At 42.7% G+C, this 23,202-nt stretch overlaps 1 protein-coding gene across 16 annotated transcripts in view; it reads left to right on the top strand.

The window, feature by feature from the left end:
• The window catches only part of TENM3 (teneurin transmembrane protein 3), a 434,875-nt gene that overhangs the window by 296,159 nt on the left and 115,514 nt on the right, over nt 1-23,202 (top strand). For 10 of the 16 annotated variants that reach the window (XM_054202736.1, XM_054202738.1, XM_054202737.1 and 7 more), the window contains 2 exons: nt 1,418-1,510; nt 14,379-14,617. In XM_054202736.1, the coding sequence (XP_054058711.1) occupies nt 1,418-1,510; nt 14,379-14,617 (332 nt within the window). Of the gene's footprint in view, nt 1-1,417; nt 1,525-4,235; nt 4,327-14,378; nt 14,618-23,202 lie in introns of all 16 variants that reach the window. The other 6 variants (XM_054202739.1, XM_054202741.1, XM_054202742.1 and 3 more) reach the window with 2 other exon arrangements.

The following is a 23,202-nucleotide window of genomic DNA, read 5'->3' on the forward strand; positions in this document are numbered from 1 at the left end:
AAAGCACAGTGTTGCTGGAGGTTAAAGTCTGCTCAAAGCAGCTATTTTACGCATTCCACCCACTAAAGCAGTGCCGGGTTTAATCACATTCAAAATTGTTCCGTTCTGTAAGTCTTCCAGGTTTTCACACATGGATGTGATTAGACATGTTACGTATATCGAGAAGGCATGGTACAAAATAAAGGCAGAAACTGAGGGTGGAGTTCAAGTCCCGCTCTTCTGAAGACCTCGTGTCTCAGTGTGGGCATCTGGAGGAGACAGGACTCCACTCCACGTAGATTGCTGAGGGCGTGAATGCATTTTTAAAGATTGCCATGCCGTAATTACAGGGTCAGTATATACACACGTTAGACATGTTCATTAAGTCAGACAAGCAGTATTGTTTTCAAAGGCTGACGAACAGAAAAGTTCTTTTGTTTTTTTGACATTCTGCTGCAGTCGGGTGCTCACCAGGCATCTGGGTTTGAACCCTAGCACACTGCGCCCGTATGCTTATAAGCTTCCCTTGGTGTGAATAGTGTCTTACTTTAGATTTTTGCTTGATCTCTCTGGCAACCTTCCTGCCTAAAAATCCCGTGCTGTCCCCATGAATACTTGGAATTTGACCACGCTGTGTATTTCGATCCCTGTCCCTTAGGCAAGCACTGATAGTCCAGAATTCAGCAGTATTTGCACAGTATTCCATGAGTTATCATCCCCCTCTTCAAAAATACGCAGTCATTGAAGGACGCATAAGCATGGACCCAAATTTTTTTTCCAAAATTCATCTTTTCCTGTTTTAGATAGGAAAAAAGAAATATACAGTTCTAAACAAAATAATAGCGCCTAGCTTTGGTTCTCCCCTTTCGTTTTCTCACCATTCCTTGAGAGAGCCAGAGTCTGCAGTCCTTCCTTTCCCCCCCCTGCTGCTGTGCAGTGTCATTTGCGGAACACGAGATCTCCGCTCGCGCTGGTACCCAGCCCTCTGCGTATTTTCTGGCTGACTGGCTGTGCCAGAGAGCCAGCAAGAGACTGTCTTTTAATAGTCTCGGTTCACTTTTTATTATTTCATCTCTGCTCCAGCCTCATCAAGTAAACAACATCCCCCACTATGCGCTGCTCGGTCCTTACGCCTGTCTTGCCACGGGCAGCAGCCGGGAATTTTATTCAAGGACTTGCACATAAATGAGGGATCACCAAGGGGTGGTGACCACCTAATGGTAGCCTTGTAAAACCCTGTCTTCAAGTTACAACCCAGCGTGTAGTTCAGAGGACAGCAGGAAAAGCAGATCAATCCCACGTTCAAAATGCAGTTTTGCACATCTGTGGAAAAAAGAAAGTTATGCAACAGAAGTAGTATATTCTTTTTGTGGGATCATCCCATCCTTTAATTTGAAATTGCCACTCTAATTTCATCTTTTTGTATCTTTGTGTGTAGAGAATTAGGAAATCAAGCAGTCCTTGCAAATGGTCATGACAACCTTATAGAGATGGATGTGTTTTCTCCAACATATCACGATAGCAGTTATGGGTACGTGACTCTAAGTGTTTGCATGATGCTGACTGTTGACACAGAAGACAAAATGTAATTTTTAAAAAAACTTTGGTTACAATAGTCAAAAACATCTCGGACAGACTTCCTCATCCTTATATCTGATTTTTTTTTTAAATTATACTTTAAATAATCTGTCAAACTGACTCGTGGTAAATACAAAATGGTAAACTTTGATTGCCAAATCTCGTTTGCTTTCACTTGGGAAAATAAGAGTGTGGTTGAGGTTGTATTAATTCTCTATGGCCTGATTCTGCAAGCTGTTGCAAACTATTTGCAGGCTTACACAGTTGCCAGATCTGATCCTTAGTTTGTAATACATTTACTACTTAGCAAATGTTTGTTTTTGAAATATTATGACATATTAATGTAGCATCAGGAATGGCCAATCAAAGAAGTTAAGAATTATATCTAATCTGTAGTATTTTTTACCGCCTAGTTTGAAATCGGAACTGATCGTCAATATGTAACTGGAAATAAAGAATTCCATATAAATGTATTTCAATATTTCTATTATGGGACTGTTCTATATCGACTTAACTTTGTCATTAACATCTGTCCTATATTTGAACTATATTTTGGCATCCTTATGCCAAATCAGTATACTTGGTTTCTGATCCACACCAAACAAAAAAAAAACCCTGACAATGCTAAATTTTAGTAAAGAATTGGTAATCATAAATTTAACTTTTCTTTTTTCTTTTTTTTTTTTTTGTTTTGTTTATACTATGGTAAAATCGGAGCTTTATGTTCAAATTCTGTTTTGCTAATTGTCAGTCTTAACACTATAAAAGAGGTGAGGTGCTGTTTGATTAAATGAGATCTGCATCTGCCTAATTCCTCTGTAAAATATATTGACACTGTACATTGATCTGCTTCGTATTCCAAAAACTCTTAAACTTTCACTTAGTCACAAATTAAAATCAACACCAGGAAGAGAATGGTATGTTAAATTCAACTAGTTAATCATTATCGGCAAACTCAAAGATACTACAGATATTTACCAGAAGACCCTAATATATTTTCTTTAAAGTTGAAATGTAAGCATATTGTATTAAAAAAGAACAAACCCAAACATTATTATTCCCCATAGGCCAATTACCATACAATACTGATTCAGATGCATAATTGCTGAAGTAGAGTTAATAGAGCCATGGCTGGTTTATGCTTTGTATGTTTGTCGTGGGACCACCAAATGCAAGTATTTTGGCAAATGGACTATGTTATATGAAATTCCTGTTAGTTGATACTAATTCAGGTAACAATACAATGAAATTTATCTTGTTTGTAATCCCTTCATTTTTAAAATTATGCTAGCAGGGATCACCTCCTGATGCGAAAGTTGTCCAGAGATAATAACCCATCAGTTCCAAAGCGTAATAGATTGGAGACCACAACATGCAATCAGCATGAAGATTCGGTTTATCAACCTCACCAACACACTGTGTCACAGCTAGAACCATTATATATTTGTTTCTTTGTTTTCATGTCATGCGTGTGTTGCATTATGATCTACTGTTTCTTAGTTTGTATGGCTTACGGAGAGAATATTAATCTAATGAATTTGACAATTTTAGTGTTAAAAATGGTAATAGAAAGGGACATTTTGCATAGAACTTCTAATGATTCATGCGCCTAGACTTAAAGAATAATTGTTTATAGCTTCGAGAGATTTGTGCACAGTGCATTAATTATCGTAAGGCAGCTGGAACTCTCAAAGTATTTTAATGGTATGTATTGTTGGCTTCACTTGGTACCACTATTCTTTTCTCTAATATGTAAACATAAGTTGGTATACCTGTTGGCAGATCAGCTTAGTTTGAAGTAAAAAAGTCTGGTTTTGTTTTACCTAACCTGACAGTCCTCTCCCCAAATTATCTACATGTCAAAATCTGAAAAAAAAAAAAGATTCACCATCAGCAAATGACCGTATTCATATTTCTTATAGATAAAGCTTCCTAGCATTTGCTTTTACTATAGAATCTCCTCATTTTCTGAAAATTTCGCATTTTTGCAGGGTTGGGCTTTGAAAACTTCCTGTTGTATTTAAGTAAGAATTCTTCCCAAGAGGTTGGCTGGAGATTTTTGTCATCTGTTGGGGAAAAAGTTCAGAAGAGCTGAGTTTAAAAGAGGTCAGGTTGTTATAAGGGCAGGGTGAATTAAATTCCAGAGTGGAAGAAGCCAAGAGTGCAGAGTGGAGAGGAGGAAACTGGAACTGACTGGGCACAAAAAGGGTAGGAGTGGGCGTGCAAATGGGTAGATGAAGTAGTCCAGAAGGAGGAGCTAAGAGTAGCTGGTTAGGCAAGGTAGGTATAAAATGCTAGAGGAGCAGGGAGACTGAATATCTAGGATGAAAACCAAGATTATTCCTTGTCCTTTACTGTCCTTTACTATTGGTGAAATCCCTTTGGATAGCATGCACCTCATCACCTGTAGGACTGACTCAAGACAATGAGAAGCCTTGGCTGCTGGCATATGCTCCAGTAGTGACAGAAGCCAGAAATAATCAAACCTAAAGGTTTTGTAGTTGTGATGGCCTATGCTGATAAGAAACCTTTCAATGCAATCTCTGAAGTTCTTCTAACTTGCTTTAAAAAAATCACAAACAGAAAAACACTTTAGTAAAAAAAAAAAAAAAAAAACTTCAGCACACAGAATTTACAAAGTTAAAAGCTAACGTCTTTCTATGGTTGCTTGTCTACAGTTGAGCCTGCCATCCCAATACATGCAGCTCGAGTTGAACCAGAAAAGAATTTTAAAAGATTCTGGAGATTCTTTTTGTTGCATTCGGACAGGTGAGAAAACAATACCAAACATCATGGCAAAGCGAAGACCTGGATGCCTGTATAGTGCCAGCATCCAGCGTCTCTGATCATGTTGGTTGCACAAAGAGAAGTGCAGCTCCAAGAGGGCATCTGTGGAGATGAGTACCATTAAAGATAAAGCATCACCCCCTTCTGGGCACAAGGTGTAACCTTCTGCCTTGGGGAATCCCTGCATGGTGGTCACTCACGTCTACACATCTTGGCACGTTGCATATGAGAGCATGTGGAAGTGTAGCATACAAGTTTCCACCAAGGAAGAATAAGGACTGGAGAACCGGAATGACGGTTGCATGGGATGAACGTGTGCAGTTGCCAAGTCAGTGGTAGTGGCTGTAACTCTGAGGTTATGACAGTGCTGTCACTGCAGTGACATGAATCTGGCTGTTTGAGTGACTGCTGGTAGCGTGGTAGTGGCAGCACGGGGTTCATCACGGGTTATCACAGACCCGGAATCGCAAGAGAACCACGGCTATGGAAGTCAATAAGTGAGCTAAGGTTCACAGATCCATTATGATGGAAACTTCAGCCTGCTTGCAGCTGGAGGCAGAATCAGATCCTATCAGGCACTGACAGAATAATGCTTCACTTCTTCCACTTCCCTCTGGTTTTATCTCCTTTTAAAATGTCCAGTAGCCCAGTCAGGTCTTTCAGCTGCAGATGGAATTTCAACCTTTGTTCCAACTTCTGAATTGATCTTTGGGTAAATAATGCAGCTCTGAGTCTCTCTTAAACCACATTTACTTTTTGGAATTGTCTCCATGTGCCTTTTGAGACATTTAGAGCAATTGTTCTCTTTCAGCTTTATGAAGACAGCGAGGGTATTTATTAAAGATTGGAGGAGTATTTGTGCCCTCCCTTTCTTCTTTGATTTTCTCCCTGGAAAGCTTAACTTATTTATTCAATATTCAGGACAGGAACTGGCCAAGATTAGAATACCTCATCTCAGAGACAACTTTTCTCTCTTTCTGTCCGGTAGGGATACAATTCCAGAAGAGCAGAGAACAAGATAAGGAATTGTAATATAAATTCTTACTGCTCACATGAGCGTTTCTAGTTGTCACGGCAAAATCCAGACGCTTTCCTCTACTCTCTCTTCCTTTGGAGAGAGGAAACCTGGAATAGCATGAGCACCGTCAGTATCAGAAAGTGCAACAAGGGGCTGTCAGGTTCACTCCAACTTATGCCTCCTTCAGAAGTGAATATCACCAACAACATCCAGAGCCAAGTCACTTACTGAAGCCTAGATGGAAGTCTGTGTAAGTACTCATCCTCTGAGAGGCCCAGAAGAAGCCTGTAAGGAGAACAGAGCCCCGTGATATTTTTTCAGCAGTACATTAAGTCTACTTTCACTGTCCGCGGGAAGGTAGGTAACGGGACAATCCTGCAGTGAAGAGCACGAGTAACTGAAATCGTGGCAGGCTTCGTTGCTTGCCCACCCAGACCACAAGTCCTTCTTTGCGTGCGGCTCCTGCTCACTTCTGCAGAGCGTGGCTTAGCGTTGTTTGCTTCCCTTCCTCGTCTTCAGAGTGCAGCAGAGCAGAGAGGAGCACGGAAGAGCAGGCTCGGCAGAGCCAGCTGATTATACTGGTTCTTTTGATCCTAGACGTGCGTATACATATCACAGAAGTGAACTCCTCCGGGGGAGAGAGCTTGCAGCCCGAATCTGAATTTGGAGGAACAAATAATGGGATGTTTACAGGTGCCCTCTGCGTGCTGTAGCACTGTGTTCTTCCTTACAGCACCAAGAAGGCAGGTGCGTTGCAGAGGAAGAGAAGTAGTTTGGGGCTTTTGTCGGTATCCAGTCCTTCAAGTCACCACGTCCCGGTGGCTTTCACAGCAGATGGGGAGATTGTTGTGTCTGAATTGGCGTTTGAAGCTTCAGCTGCAGGTTGCCATGCCTGACTTCTCCAGCTTTTTCCAGCAGCAGCCAGCAGTGGACCATAACCTGCCAGGGGCCAGATGTGAAAGAACACACAAGCAGTGAGGAAGGCACTTGCAGCCCTAGTAGTATTTTTTCTCTTTTTCTTGGCTTTCAGCCTTCAGTTTGTAAAGAAAGCAGGGTCCTCGGTGTAAACCCACCCAAATTCAAGCCAGTCTTACCACATGTAAAGTGTTTTTCTGAAACATTTGAATAAGCTGTTAGAAGAGGCTTAACTCCAGTTCCCACAGATGTTTCCTCTGGTTTTGCATATGGATAATAGCTCTCCTCTCCTCCTTTCTTTCCCCCAAACTTTGATCATCATTTGATCTGATGTGATCTTGGAGCTTTTTCCGGGATTATGATAGTATTAATATTGGCTCTGAGGAAGCGGAAATTCACTTTTATCTCTTCCTAAGCAATATTTTGTTTGCGATTCTGCACAGAAAATAAACTGAGACAAATTCGCAGCATAATGTAGTTTCTGTGCTGGCTTGGATTTATGTTAAATGCAGCCATATGGTTCTGTGGAAGTCAGTCATAAGCCTGCGCTAAGGGCAAACACCACCAGCTACAAGGTTTCATCTCAGAAGAATGTTAACAGAAGATGAAGACAGGCATAAAGCGCTCACGGAGAAACAAAAATCCAATTCCTTCTGGAGCCTACTGGGAAAGCTGATCTCATGCATCAGTGAACCAGAGTTCATATGAGACCTAGCCAGTAATTTCTGTTATCTTTTACGTCTTCCCTATAATGTCAGTCGGCGGAGATTAATCTTCTCTTTCCATCTGCTTCCTCAACCCAGTGCAAGGAATCAGATTTATTGATGTGATCTATCCATTAGTGAACCAGGCGGAGCTCTCTAACGTCAAGTGGCAGGTGAGGGTCACGGTCTCACTCAGAACGCCCAGTTCAATCCAGCGTGAATGGGGTCTCTCAGCAGAAAGCGCGCACACCAGTCGGTAGATGCGGTGCAATGATTGATTGCCATCTCGGACCGCTGTTTTTACCACAGTTAATGGTTTTCTTCTGATTCTGACAGTTAATGTATCTGGTAGGGGTTTTGTAAACAAACAGAAAGCATGATAGCCCGTTCCCAGGAGGGAGAAATTCAGCTGGTTTGCATTAAGGAAAGTCAGGGAGGGAGAAATATAAAAACATAAATGAGAGAAGGTGAAGCAAAGTAAAATAGCTGCAGCTGGATATATCCATCCTCTCCTGAAGTGACTTCCTTAAGATCAATTGATTTCTTTGCATGGAAGCGGCAAATAAAATGCTAGGTCTTCACAGAGAGATAGGCACACACTATGTGTCAGTAATGACAGATTTGAGGTAGAGAATGAGAGCTCTCAAACCTCCAAAGTCTTTTCTGTCTGACTTTCCTCTGCCCCTTTGGGCCATCAGAGAAAGAAGAAAAAGCCACAGCTACCCTTATGTCTGTCTTCCTTACATTGGCCTCATGGTGCTGCCAAACTGGTGCAGAAGGTGCCATTACACTTCTGAAAAGCCGAATTACTGATTGCTGCTGTCTCCTGATAGGTGCGTTTTGGGGCAAAACCTGGTATTTTATTTTTAGTTCAGGTGAGCAATTGTCACAGCTGTATTCATTACAAAACAGAATAATTACAGTTTTTATTCCCAGAAATTCAATAATGCTATTATATTAAACATCCAAACCAAGTCATTAGGAGTACTATCGAATTCTGAGCAGAGAAGTCATGTCTCCTGGAGCATTGGTCCTAGAAGTAAATATGTCACCAAAACATGAATTCACTAAAAATTACATTACTCTCAACCGGCAAAGTGGATTTGGTTTTTCCACCTCTTGAGTCTGAGGAGAATATGATTGATGTGTTCCTGTTTCTAGATGTCTAAGGTGTAGGTACCACTTTGTGCCTTGGAGGAATCCAGCGGAACGGATTGAGGACCTTAGCAGGATGGATAAGAACATTTACCTGGGCTTGCTTACAAATTTCTTCATTCATATAATAAAGTCCACAGATGCAACGTTCCTTAGAGGCAAACAGATAATTTTTAATAGAGTTAGATACTGGCAAATTTGAGTTGGTTTTGGGGGGAAGATTAACCGATGTTCCACACTGTAAAAATTGGTGTGCTCATTTCTTAAAGTCCTTAAGCTGTGATTACAGAAGGCAGGATGGCGTGGCCTTGGCTGGAAGAGTCAAGGAAAGTACAATCATCACCTGAGCCAACAGTGGTCCCTTGTACTGTAATTACTACTATATCCAGGGGTTTTCGAAAACTGCAAGGAGAACAAATGAGTCAAATATAACAGATTAGTGGACTTGCTACTTACATGAAAGAAATTTTGAGAGACTCAGGGATATACTTATATTCCCATCCCTGGAGGGGTTCAAGGCCAGGCTGGACGGGGCTTGGAGCAACCTGGTCTGGTGGGAGGTGTCCCTGCCCAGGGCAGGGGGTTTGGAACTAGGTGGTCTTTAAGGTCCCTTCTAACCCGAACCGTTCTATGATTCTATGATTTGGGGGCCTTTTGGTGCCTAAGGGTAAAAGCAACAAATGCAAAAAACGTTAGGGATAGCGTTCCTTTCCTCTTCCACCTCTCCTCAAGTCACTTTCTATTCTGTCATCTTCCAAATGTCAGTTTTGTTCTATTCTGCACCAAAACAACAGGTATCTGAAAATAGCATTCCTCAGCTCCACGGTTGCCTTTGTCTGACCCATAAAGAGCCTAAATTTTGCTTTTTTGCTTTAGGCAATTACTTTTTAATGCTTTTGTGTGTTTTACCCTAAAAATAAAGTGAATTAAGTAGTAATATTATAAAAGTTTTGTCTTTATGTACTGCGGGGCAAACAGTACATACTCATTATACAGGAACAAGGGAACAATCAGTTGAATTTAAATTGAAATTGATAGAAGAAAATACATTTTGACACGATGCGTGTTTAGCCTACAGAACAAAATGCCACAAGACATCAGTGAGAGCGTGAGTTTTGGACTGTTTGGAGAAAGAGTGAGCTGTTAGTGAAGGAGTAATCTGGAAGGGGTTCATCCCCTCCCTTTGTACCAGCCGCTTTCAGGCAGGGAATTGTTCCTGGAGATCTGCCCTACCCCGGTAATTCCTGTTTCTCCTTATTTGGCTGCAGCGACACACAGATTTTGCACTTGTAAGTCTTCGCTATCAAACAAGATTATCCTCCTTCTCCACAGTTTTTGGAATGAACTAACTTGTTCAACCCCCATTGAACCTCCCCTTTTTTTTTTATTGTTTTTGAATACAAAAATACACAAGATTCAAAGACTTGGGACGGAGTGAGGGATATAGGTTTTTTTAAGCACGTACATTCTAAATACAGTTTTATTCCGGATCAATGGTATTGTAGCTCTTAAGGTGAGGAGTGTCATCGTTGTTGTATATGCATAAGGCCTAGCGATATTGACCTTTATTCTGTGACAGCAGCCATCATCTAAATAGTAACGTTGTACAAAATAACAGTAGCTGCCTTCAAATCTCACTGGCAAGGTGATAAAATATGATATATATTCTGATGTCCTTAAGAGAAATGCAACAGAATTTTAGCGGGCCTTATGGACAATTCCTTATTTGGTATAATTTTTTTTAAAGTCCTTTGGGACTTTAAATAACATTGTGACGTATTTTCCATGGGATTCAGCGCTCTGTTGTTGTGGTTGTGCTGTATGAAAAACTTTAGAACAGAACTGAAATGCTGCCAAGAAAGATGTTGGAAATTATAAGATAGGCTCTTTCACATGTTTTCCAAGTATATGCAAAGCATTCTGTATATGATGCCCAAAACCAGAGAAATCACAGCTGCAGGTTGCAAGGAATTTTTCACAACGTGAAGCAGTTTCAGCAGAAGGTAAAAAAAAAGTCATGTATCCAGTGTAAAAATTATATTAGGAATGTTAAAATTATGCAATAATTCTACAGAAATGGAGGCCAATCTATTTAAAAGTGATGTGGAGTACTCCTTTTTGCTTGGTGAAGGTTTATTTGAATAATATCGGCGCTTCTGGCAGTCTGGAGTTTAGGGACTTCCAGATGTGTGTGTGTACTGTTGCATTCACTGATGCAGAGTATCCGTCATCTTCTGAACTGGGGTCAAAAGTTTTCATCACAGACCCTTTTGTAAAGAAAGTTAGTCTAAATCACATTTCTCTTCCCGGGCACCTGGCTATCTTATATCAGAACTATTTGGGTTTACGGTCTGAGCCTTACTGCCCTGGAACGTTTTGATAATCCATCTCCATTTTTCTAAAGACACAGTTTTCAGTTAACTTAATCTTTCTGCCCAACTCGGGGTGGGGGTGGGGGTTATCACTTTTTTTTTTCCCCCCTCCTGCTTTCCTATTTACTGAATTTAGTAGAAGGTGCTTCAATTTTATTGCAGCATAGAGAGAGTCTTATTTGGTGTGAATCCTCCCTGCAACTTGGGGAGGAAGAAAATCGCCGGCGTGTCGTCAGGTGCACACCAGCATTGGTGCTCGGAGGGTACCGAGGTCAATTAAAAGCCTGATTATTTTACTTTTATTCATGGGCTTCTGTTTTCCGAGCTGACGTCTTTGAGGGTTTTGATGCTGTGTTTCGGTCTTATCTTTTAAAGATGGAAGCTTAAGCAAAATGCTCACCGTTTGTGAAATAAGAGGACTTCCCAGCTGGTTTTGCATCCAGGGATTAGTTTATGACAGAACTCTGTATTTTACAACCAGTCTGTAGTTCAGGTTTGTTAGGCACCGAATTCTTCCCCCTAAAACGTTAAGATTAGCCGCACTTTTTAATAGAAACATACATTGAATACACAGACAGAAATATATATTGAATAAACGTAAAAATAGAAGATTGTTTGCTTTAAAAAGTGAATTGAATTATTTAATAAAAACAGTTAGCTTGTCTTGTAAAATATTAGCATGATTTGCTGGATTTTTGTACTCTAAAGCTTAATAAAATATTTAAAGTGCTGCTTACATGAAGATCTAGCAAGTTAGATGATCAATTTTGAATGAAAGATACACCATTGCAGACGCTACAAGCTCCCTGTGAGATGAAACATGGTGTAATTGCCGGTAAGTCAGTGCCTGGTCAAGTCGTGCAAACAGTTTAGGCTTTAGAAATGAGCTGTTCGAGTTCCATGGTTTGCAAAGACAAGGTAGAGGCATAGATAGGTAATTAAAATCATTTGTGGATAGATTATATTTCAAGAGCGTAAGAAATCCGGTGTTATCTGGAGGTGGCCCGGATTTGTTGTCAGATAGGGTATCCTCCCGAGCGTCTCTCGGGAGCGGTGTTTGGCACGGCTCAGGGGGGCGGACAAGATGGGCAAGTCTGATAGCGTTACACTTCAAATACCTCTCACTCCCAGTTAATGTCGCAGGAGAGGCTCTGACAACTTTGTTAGTAACTCCGCTCATTAGGAATAGAGAGATCCAAGTTTTCTTAACCCGGAGGAAGATGCCAGGCTGGGTTTTCTGCCATTGTTTTATTCTCCAGCCAGCCGATGCGGCTGCTCTGGCATCGAATTCCTGGGATAGGAAGCAAAGGAGGAATAGCTTCAGGTGCGGAGCCATGCTGCCTGGCAGTGCACACTGCTGGATTCACATCCAAAAATTACCATTTTCTTTCATTGCCTTCATGCCTGAGGTGGACTGTCAGAGCTGTGACAGCTCCCACCGCCACAGATACGCGGCCATCTCCTGAGTTTATCTATGGGATTAACTCCTCAAAGGCTTTGAGAGTGTGGATTACAGTCTCTAGTCGGCTGTGCTGTACCAAAGCCAGCGTCTCAGCTCTCACTTTCTTGGAGAAAAAAAATTAAAAAAGATCAGAGACTGACTGTTTTGTTGCATTGTTTTGTTAAAGCTTAGAGTATGTGGACTTCCATTCAAGTGCTCGTATAATGCCAGTTTCCATTTTTAGTCTGTTGAGCCTAACAGCGAGAGCAGGAGGATGTGAAAATTGCAGGTTGGTGAGGCAGCTTCTTATTTTTAACATGGAAGCCGCTGTTTAGGAGGCGTATTATTATATCTACTGTATGGCTTTCCTCCAGTCCCCCAAAACAGTACACGTGGCACATGGAGAGGGAAAGAGCCACCTTCGCCTTTGGCATTTTCTTTGAGATCTGTGTAGATACTGTTTGTGAAATAGACCTGGGCACAGCAGTTACCAGCTGTAGCCAGAAATGAAAGAGCAGTAAAGGTCAAGTGGATAAGACGCTTTATCAGGACTTAATGAATCTGCACGCTTCTGTGAGTCTGTAAAATCAAAGTGATGGTGTTGTAAGGTGTAAACCATTTTTTACATAGGGCTAGTTATTATTATTGTGGTGTTTGCTACATAGAAAATGTCACAACTTTTAATGAAGTACCTTCTTAGAGAGGATTTCAACCGCAGGGGCTTTGGCTTTCGAAATTGTTGGTAATCCTCTGAGCTCAGAAGCCAGGAAAAATTGAGATGTGCTGTTGTGCATTGGTAGATCTAGTGCATATCCTTCTGTTGTTCCGGACGGCAAGTTTAATATTGTTCAAAATGAAGTAACCCGTGTAGCGTATTTCATGGGATCATGTTTGTAATGCAAATATTTTCAGGGAGAGGGCTTATGCCAAGATGTTATAGTACATCTGTTAACCTCCCGTAGCAAAAATCACCTGCAAATAACAAACCTTGTTTATCAACTGCTGGTATTTCTCTCAGGCTGCAGTGGGGCAAATTAATTTTGAGTGTCTCTGCAGTGCATTTCTGCCGAAGCCGCTATACCTGTATAGCTCGGGCCATTCCTGTGCAAGGCTCCAAGCGTGGAAGTCCCATGAGCTGAGAAGCAGAGGCCACAGGGCCACCTGGTGTAACCAGAGGGCTTTCCTCCCCACATGTGGCTCGTTTGGTGGTAGATCCTCTGGCCTGTAGCATAGTGGTGGCAAGCGGTAGGCAGACCCGGCGTAGGCATGCCCTTGGCTTCAGGAGGACCTGGGTATCAGCAATTCATGAGTGTCTCTTACCTATTAAAAAATGCAAACACCTCTCTAGTCCTGTTTACCTGTTCCTGCGCTTGGTAAGTTCAAAATTCCCCACCGTGTGTTTTCTTACCATTTTTAGCTGTAGCATATTCATTTTGCAGAGCCTAATTAGGTAAGGCCAAGCTACGGAGTTGCCAACGTAAATTGGTGGAAAAACCCCTGATGCAAAGATCTTTGTTTGGCTGAGGCTTTGTTGTTCGTAGAGTTGTATATGTGCGTCGGGAGAAAAACTCCAGGTAGTAGATGCCGTGCTTAGAGGCTCTTCCAAAATAATTATGCTTGCATGAACTAAAATTAAAGGATTCTACTTTAGGTAGACTGAGGGAATAACATTTCTTTCAGAAATTTTAATTGAACAAAATTAAGTTTACTGGTAACTGACAGAGTGTGTCTTAACTTTGGCTTTTCTTTCCATTTCTGTTGCTGGCTGTTCTTTTTGAGCACTGACTAAATATATTTCTTTAGAGTACTTCCCGGGTTGTAACTAGCTGCCGTATCCATAATCAGATCTTGTTACGGTAAGATTATGTGCGAGGAGATACGAATTAGTGAACTGAGCATTTAGGATGCAAAAAAAAAAAAAAAATTATTATCTTTTAACTGACTGATTTTGGCAAAGTTGCCAAAAGTTTACGTCTGAGAGATTGCTGGTTTCTTTGTGCTTAACCCAGGAAAGCTGCGATAAGTAGTGTGGGCTCTGGTCAGATTGCTCATTATTGACTTTTTAATGGAGTTCCCTGTAGTCTGTAGCGGAAGCCAACAAAAATAAACAGCAGCAGAAAGCCTGTCCCCACTTGTCAGATAAACTCTGAGAGACCTCCTCCCTACCATACCCTATTTTGGGTAGTTTTGTTTCCTGTCTGGATACCAGCGTATTACTAATGTTTGGGGGTGGGGTCAGTCTTTTCTTAAGGGGAAAAATGTCTTTTTTTATGTGCGCATGTCGCAACAAGTATTGCTTGTGTGACCCTTTGTAGATTGGATGTTGTTAGCTATTTGAAAAACAGGCAACATTAAACAAAAGCGGTATGATTGCCTGTGCTCCGGCTTTATTTACTTTTATACTTTACCATACCCTCTTTCTTCCGCAGGCATTTCCTATTCAAAACAGGAACAGGGACCACACCGCTGTTCAGTACCGCAACGCCAGGGTACACAATGGCATCCGGCTCGGTTTATTCCCCTCCTACTCGGCCACTACCTAGGAACACTCTATCCAGAAGTGCTTTTAAATTCAAGAAGTCTTCGAAGTACTGTAGCTGGAAATGCACTGCACTCTGTGCTGTAGGAGTCTCAGTGCTGCTGGCAATACTGCTGTCCTACTTTATAGGTGAGTCCCATTTTTATAATTGTCACCGTGAACAGGGACGTCTGGTGGGTTGTGTATGGACTTGTGACATGCTAACCTTTAACTAGCAAAGTTTTTGCTGACAATAAAACCCACAACAATGATTTAATGAAAAGTCCCAATTGTTTAGAGGAAATAGAAAATTTGCATGTTTTGCAGGCATTCTGCAGCATGATAGTGCGTGAATTAACTTCAAAGAAGTATTTGAACTGCAATTAAGCTATGTGGTGCCTAGTTCTTGCAAAAGTATGTGTGAAATATAGGCTGTAAAAATTCCGTAATATGAATATAACTTGCAGCGTATCCAGGGAACTCTTTTCCTCTCATTTTGCATGGAATATCACTAATGCAGCATTTAGGAATGCTGACTGTCACTTATTTCATCATTACATACACGTATGTTTGTGTATAGAGCTAAAGCAAAAGTCTAATACAGACTTTTGATTGCAAGATAGGGAAAATAATTGTCCAAAAGGACAACATGCGGAGAAGATGGCGAGATCTTCCTCTCTTGTGGGTTGTTTGTTTTTAATTATTCTCTCTTTTCCTCTATTTGTTTGTTAAATTCTGTTTCCTGATTTTTATTTTTGAGGATTTCCTTTACTACTTCATCTCTTTAATAATTTAATTTCATAAGTGTTTCCTATAAATATTCTATAATTTGAGTTTTAGGCAGTTAATGGGGACAGTGCTTGTCTGTGAGGAAAATGTCATTGACTTTAATAAGAGAACGGAACAGGCTCTTTTTATGCTTGTAACTTCTGTGGTTTTGTCCAGATTACAGAATTTTTCACTTCTGAATCCATAAATGGTCTTCAAAGACTTTCTTTTAACTGATTTGCTAATTAGAAGTTTAAGTCACCACAGTTATGGGAATGTAAGTGTAGGGGTCTGGGTTTTGGTGTTGGTTGCACTCAGATTCAGAGTCCTAAGAAGTCAAGGGAAGAAAATACAAAGAGGAGAGTCAATCTCTCCTTCCCTCCTTCTTTCTAAAATCGGTGTAAATTAATAATGAAGCCTAGAAGGCCCTATGATCCTTAAATCTTCATTGCCTTTGTTGAAACAGACTTGCTACATTTCAATCCAAGGCACGGCGTAAGCTGCGTAAAGCCTTTGAAGTAGTTCTTACTGGGCTGAAGCTCCCACGAACAATGCAAGAAACTGGGTTGCTGAGTAGCTGGAGAAATTCCTCAGCCCCGGCAAAGCAGAGCCCCCCGAGCCCCCGCACCAGCTGCCAGCCCCGGCCAGCAAAAGACAACGATGCAAATGTGGGGCTGGCTGCTGCTGGTCTGTCCCTTTCCGTCACTGGATTTGGGGTTATGTTGTGGGAGTGTGGGCAGGAATACAGAGGTGTGATTTAGAGTTAAGTTTTGACACTACATCTTTTTTAAAGTGGGATTGAAATAATCCCATTTATAAAACACATGGATTGCGCTCGGTCTCCATAATGTTGCCTCATAAGTCATCCGAAGCAAACATCTGCTACTAAATAAATACATGAATACGAAAGAAGGAATTTGGTGTGAAGTATCACTGTCAAGAGCTGGGAAAAACAGCCGTACAGATAGTAAAATATTGAAGACCTGATTCTGAGCTGAGCTCTACACTTTGCTAGCCCCAAAGAGCCCGATTACTTATGAATCTGAGGGGCAGAAGAAGATAGCTGTACCGGATTATTTCTCCCACAGGCACATTAAGAAATATAAGCATGTCTAATGCGCCGCTATTCCTGTATTCGGGAAAAAGAGCCGAGCTTTCCAATGAGTGAGAGCTTTCAGCTCCATACATCATTTATTCAGATACCCTGTAAAATCCCAAATATAGCTGTACGACATTTCGTGGGCGCACGCCAGCTCACATCCTCGCTGAAACAAACAGTGCACAAGGGCCTTCCTCTGCCCATAGTCAATAGGGAGCTCTTTGCCTGCTGGTGATATTACACATATTTCAGCTAACTCAGCAATCTAAATGTAAAATCCAGCACTCAGGGAGGCTCTCTAGAGAACTTCGGGTCCATAAAACCATGAATGGATTACACTCATTCATATATGTGGTTTTCCCATCTCTACAGATGTCATATCAGAAATCTGCTCCATTTAATAGGCCATCCAAGTATAAATCGGTGGAAATCATTAATGTAAGATGGACGTGATACTTTATCTTGGTTACCCGTTTCATAGCAGAGGTGTGAAAGGGAAATGACTGAGTAGGACGTTGGTCTTAACATAGAAAGACGGGAAGGACTGCAGTGTTGTGTGACCTCTAGCATCCCGAGACGTGCCTCTAACACAGTGGTCTGGCTTGGCTGCTGAGGTTTGCAGCAGGTGAGGTGGCGTGTCACATTTGTAAAGCCCGTTTGAGACATGTTTTGAACTTCACAGAGAGACATTGCCACAAGCGTGAAAATGCTACAGCCCTTTCTGCAAAATATGCCAGTACACGTCAATGAGGAGCATCGTGTGGCTGGTGTCCACTGTGTGACTGCGGCAGCTGCAGACTGAAGAGCTAACAGGACCTCTCGCCCAGTGAATGGTGGTGTAACCAGGCCCTTCTCAGAAAGACATGTCATGCCCAGGCTTATTTTAGTTGCAGTGGATATGGGTGTATTGCGTTTGGGTGGCGAGGTTTTGGTAGCAGGGAAGCAACAGGGGTGGCTTCTGTGAGAAGCTGCCAGAAGCTTCCCCTGTGTCCGATAAAGTCAATGCCAGCCAGCTCCAAGGTGGACCTGCCGCTGGCCAAGGCCAAGCTCATCAGTGACGGTGGTAGCACCTCCGGGATAACATAATTTAGAAGGGAAGAAAAAGTTGCTGTGCAAGAGCAACTGCAGCTGGAGAGAGGAGTGAGAATATGTGAGAGGAACAACTTGGTAGACCCTGACATCAGTGAAGGAGGAGGAGGAGGAGGAGAAGGAGGTGGAGGTGCTCCAGGTGCCAGAGCAGAGATTCCCCTGCAGCCCATGGTGAAGACCATGGTGAGGCAGGTCGTCCCCCTGCAGCCCATGGAGGTCCGTGGTAGAGCAGAGATCCACCTGCAGCCCATTGAGGTTAATGGTGGAGCAGAGACCCACTTGTAGCTTGTGAAGGACTCTGTGCCAGAGCAGATGGATGCCTGAAGGAGGCTATGACCCCGTGGGAAGCCTGCACTGGAGCAGACTCCTGGCAGGACTTGTGACCCCATGGAAGGGACCCATGCCGGAGCGGAGCAGTTTGTGAAGAACATTGGAGAAGTTCGTGGAGGACTGTCTCCCGTGGGAGGGACCCCATGCTGGAGCAGGGGAAGAGTGTGAGGAGCAAGGAGCAGCAGAGAAGGTGTGATGAATTGACCACAGCCTCCATTCCCCACCCCCTGCACTGCTTGCAGGGAGGAAGTAGAGAAATGAAGAGTGAAGTTGGGCCCGGGAAGACGGGATTGATGAGTGGAAGGTGTTTTTAAGATTTGAGTTTATTTCTTGTTACGCTACTCTGATTTGATTGTCAATAGATTAAATTAATTTCCCCAAGTCAAGTCTGTTTTGCCCGTGACAGTAATGGGCGAGTGACCTCCCTGATGTTATCTCAGTCCACGAGCCTTTCGTTATGTTTTCTCTCCCCTGCCCAGCTGAGGAGGGGAGTGGTAGAGCGGCTTTGGTGGGCACCGGGCGTCCAGCCAAGGTCAACCCACCACAATGGGTAGAGAAAATGACTTCAGATCCTGCTGACGCTGCTCAGGCAACATAAGGCAGAAGAGACAGTTTGCTAGACTTCATGTCTGCCTTTGCAGAACTGCTCAGGCAATGACTGCTCCGACAATTAGCCCAGCCAGGGGAAGGAGCTGCATCGAGAGTCTGGTCTGTCTTGCACTTCTTCCATCACTCTGACAGGAAAGACTCCTACATTTACAAAGTCTGCAAAGAGGAGGTGAGAGCAGAGGATGTCAGCGTGGCGAGAGACCAGAGCAAGCGCTGCATTGTGAGGCCACTTATTGCAGTCCTGGGGGTCACAAGGAATTGAAAATGTAATTTCAGTCTAAAGGGAAGAAAGTCTCACTTCCAGCCTCCCCATGGATTCTTGTGTCCCGGCCCTCGTGGTCTCTCTCAACCCTTTTGAAATGTGCAAAATGTTTAAGTTTACCATTCTTGTCAATGAGACCTGCTAAGTTTTAGAGAAAATAGGAGTGAGTGGTGGAAAATGTTGGTCCTGTGTTTAGATGCTTCGTCTGCTGTCAAATGGTTGAGAAACAAGGAATTAGACAACAGAAACCTGCAGGTGCTGAACCAAAAGATAGTGCAGCAACATAAAAAAGAGTGGAATTAAAAAAGTTTGGAGTGAAGGATTCAAAGAAAAGCTCCCTGAAATAATGGGTTAAAAAGATAAAAGAATATAAACTGCCTCATTTGGGGATCAGGATTACGCTGACATTTCTTCAAGCTGCTCATTTGCGTAACTGCTGTCCATAATCAGATTTGCAACCAAGGAAGAAAACGACCTATTTTTTTTCTAACGTGAACATTTTAGAATCTTTTTCCCTGTTTGGAAGGCTAGGAAGAGCAGTGTTAATCCTAAACCATGAAAGTGTAAGAAATATGAAGTTGCCTTAGTTTGACCTCTTTCTATCCACACATTAGGAGTTTTACCCAAACCTTGTAGAGGGGGTGTGTGAGTGCCAGAAGTAGAGTCCGGCTTTACAGCGTGCAAGACAAACCAGAGCTTTGTCCCTGGTCTCCCCATGGCGTAGTGCCTCAGCGTCCAGCGTTTGCAGTGAACGAGTGAAGGGAAAGTTTTGTAGACCACCTCCTAGGTCAAACATGGGCATCAAATCCCAGTTTTGTGTGTGACCTCCATCCTTCAGTTCTACCTTTTGGGATCTTCTCTGTCCGCTCTTGGTTGTGTTGAGGGGAGGAGCCTGTTGTTCTTGGGAGTGTTGTTTTTGTTCTAACAGAAAAATCCTCTGTGCAATTGGAGAGAACTCCAGCAGTCAGGAGGAGCTGTTTGCCGTATGTTGTTGCATAGCACAGACTCTGGCCAGCTATATATTAACAGATTGATTGGTGCTGTGCTAATTATAGGAGCCCCTCTCTGTGAGGACAGGCTGAGAGAGTTGGGGGGTTCAGCCTGGAGAAGAGAAGGCTCCGGGGAGACCTTAGAGCCCCTTCCAGTCCCTAATGGGTCTCCAGGAGAGATGGGGAGGGACTCTGGATCAGGGAGGGGAGCCATAGGACGAGGGCTAACGGTTTCAAACTGGAAGAGGGGAGATTTAGATGAGATCTGAGGAAGAAATTCTTGGCTGTGAGGGGGGTGAGCCCCTGGCCCAGGTTGCCCAGAGAAGCTGTGGCTGCCCCATCCCTGGAGGGGTTCAAGGCCAGGCTGGACGGGGCTTGGAGCAACCTGGTCTGGTGGGAGGTGTCCCTGCCCAGGGCAGGGGGGTTGAAACTGGGTAATCTTTAAGATCCCTTCCAACTCTAACCATCTGTGATTTCTTCTTTGGTGTGGTTCAATAACTGGATTAAATTACTGAGAATTAGGGGCGATCAGGGCTCCTCTTTCTTCCCCAAGGGATTGCTTTGGCAATTGATTCTCCGTTGCCAATGGCACTATGTTGACATTGTCTAAGTCAATACAAGCAGTTAGTGCCATTTTCACTGCGCGTGGAACCGAAGAGATGAGCAGTTCTCCTCAGGCAGTGCTGGAGTCACACACCACCAGACTCAGGCAGCTAAGCTTGAAGAGCTGCGCGCTGAAAGACCACATGCATCTGTCGTGAATGTTGTCTTACGTCTACTAAATGGGTTTCTATTAATATAAAACATTCTTTGCATACGCAGTGAGACCTGACGTATTTAGTCAGGCCTCTGCTGTCCCGACTTCTCAAAAATCTGCCGCACTTCCAAGTCTGTTGAGCATTTTACCCTCTGTGTACCTTGGGCTGATCATTTGGTTAGCCTTAGCTCTGCAGCCAGTGGTCAGGACAAGAACATACACCAGCCAGCTATTCTTTGTGATAAAGCAAATATTTAAATATCAGCGATAACAGAAGGACATCTCTTCTGTAGCGGGGGGGGGGGGGAAGGAAAAGGAATTTTATTTAATTAGAAGGCCACAGGACTATTTTTATCACTACTGCTTGCTGTGAACAGTTAAACAAATCCATTTTGGACAGAAAAGAAAGCTAACATTTAGACTTAACAACTGAAAAATCTTCTGTGAAAACCTATATTGTGGTTTATATTTCCTTCTGCGAGAAACAGTGGAAAAACTGCTGTTCTGCCGTGACACGGAGATGACCATACAGTCATCACGCAAATTGCAAATGAAATGTGAATGGAAAAGAGATAGCAGACTTGAAAGCCGTGTGTGATAATTACAGATAATTCATATTTTCCACATTTGTATAAAAATAGATACATTGTGCTTGTTCTGTGGTTATTATATTGTGCATTCATGCTTTTTGTCCATCAGAATATGTTACTGTTTTATCATCATCTCAAGATATTTAAAGTAAGCTGAAAATTTATATGCTAATAGATTTCCCATGATGGACAACTGTCCTCAGAGTTGTCTCAAAAACTTACTGAGAATAAAACAGAGCAACTTAAGACAGGAGGTTTTAAGGTAGAAAGAGAAGAAGGAGGTGGCCAGAAAAAATAGCAAATAAGTTTCATCATTGGAGGAGACTGACGTAGAAGGATGCAGGGTGTGAAAACTATAGCTGAGGGTCAATTAACTATCCTGCAGGTGGGTTTTAAATAATCCTTAAAAACTAGGAAATTGTCTGTTTCTGCAGACTGAGGTTAACTTTCCATGGCTCCAGCGCTGTTCCTGAGTTTGTTGTCCGTGGTTCTCCCGTATTGCTCAGGATTTAGTGTGACAGCTGCTGGCATTCACACGGATTCCCAGATTGTGGAGCACCAGATGCCTTTTCTGTTGGGCTCAGTGGCAGAAGTCAGAGTAGAGCAGAACCACCCTCCCCAAAACTAATGGACTTACAACCGTGACAGTTATAGAACTGAATTTTTGTGACTAAAGCAGTGACTAAATATACCTGTAATCAAAAGGAATCTATTTTACTTTATCAATAAACAACAATATAATATTTCTTTTTGATTGCAATGCCAAGTTAACATTATTCTGCTGTTTGTAAAGCTCAATTACTGCCAGGAATGAGGAAAACAACTTAATAATGCCATTTAAATGGAATTTTTATTACAATACCCAGCATAGGTATTGTAATTAACAGGCATGAGGGAGAATATAGTTTAGTTGCCATTAATCACCTTTACTTTCATTATGTGTTTATAGAAACTGTTTTTCTCTTTGACCTGCATTTAATTTTGAGTCTTGTAATGCTACTGTCGCTGAGGGTTTCACCAAGAACTTTTGGTTTTCCGCATTCTCTCCCCATTTCTGTCTGCTTCCCTAGGCTGTGCTGGGACCTTTGCTGTAAGCGGAGCTTCACTGAGCTGTGGGGCTTGGAAATATGCTGCCTGTCTGCAGATACAGGGCGGATTTTTACAGTTTGCCAGGTTTATGCTCTAACCCCATTTGTCTTTCCATCAAATTAGAGGCATTGAGGTAGACTAATACATTTATAGATACGATTCTTAAAAAAATTATAATAATCAGGAGTATTTTGCCTTTCCTCTTGGCATGTTGTCATCATTTCAAGAAAGCGCTCTGAGATTTTTTGGTTTACCAAATCCACATATAAAAACGTATTCAAAGTACCATCCAAAAATCCACAGCAGGGAAACTTCTGTCAACCTTTCTGAGAAAGCATACCATGGCTTCGTAATGCTGTCTGCTTGCACCAGGCCCTTAAGAGAACCACACCAATGTCTCGTGTTCTTCCTCGCCATGTGCCTGTGTCTGGAGCTGTGAAGGCAGCCAGTGTCTGCAACACTATGGGAAGCCCATCCCTCCATGCAAAGTCGTAGGCAACTTGTCATTTTGACAATCCATGGGACTTTTAGGGCAGGTGACGTGTGTCTCTGGTGTGTTTGGAGGCAGCAGCAGTGTTCCCTGTCCTCCTTTCTTTTCCCATATGGAAGGTTTCTGGTACCAGTTCAGGCTTGGTGGGAGTTGGAAGTGGCAGCCTCTCAAAGTACCAGGCTGCGGATTAGGTACATGCTGATGTCTTGCTTCTATCCAGAATGGATGTTTCCAGGTCTCACTCAGCTCCAGATGTCACGGGCAGCCAGAAGCTGGCTGGCTCGGCTGGCTCTGCGTCCCCCGCCTGCCTGGCTCTGCTCTGCGCCTGACAAAATCCACTTGCCTCTTGTTTTAGCCATCGGTGCCACACGTCGTTGTGCTCTGACAGGAGAGCGGGTATGAGGTCTAAGTACAAGGCAGGACCAGAGGGTGCGTAGCCTCTTCCACATGTGGTCACGCACCCAGTGAATGCAGGACAGACCAGTTATTTAGCAGGTAGAAAACACCCCCTGAAATTTCTAAAGGATTTTATCATCCTGAGTGGGCCTTAGGAAAGTCCTTGAAGTCTGAAGTACCAATGTCCTAGTTTCACTTCAGTACTTCATAGTCTTTAAAAACAGAACTATAAAAGCGGGATAATTGGTATTTGTAGGCCGTGCCTTG

This window comes from Rissa tridactyla, chromosome 5 (genome assembly GCF_028500815.1).
Source record: "Rissa tridactyla isolate bRisTri1 chromosome 5, bRisTri1.patW.cur.20221130, whole genome shotgun sequence".
Lineage (NCBI taxonomy): Eukaryota > Metazoa > Chordata > Aves > Charadriiformes > Laridae > Rissa > Rissa tridactyla.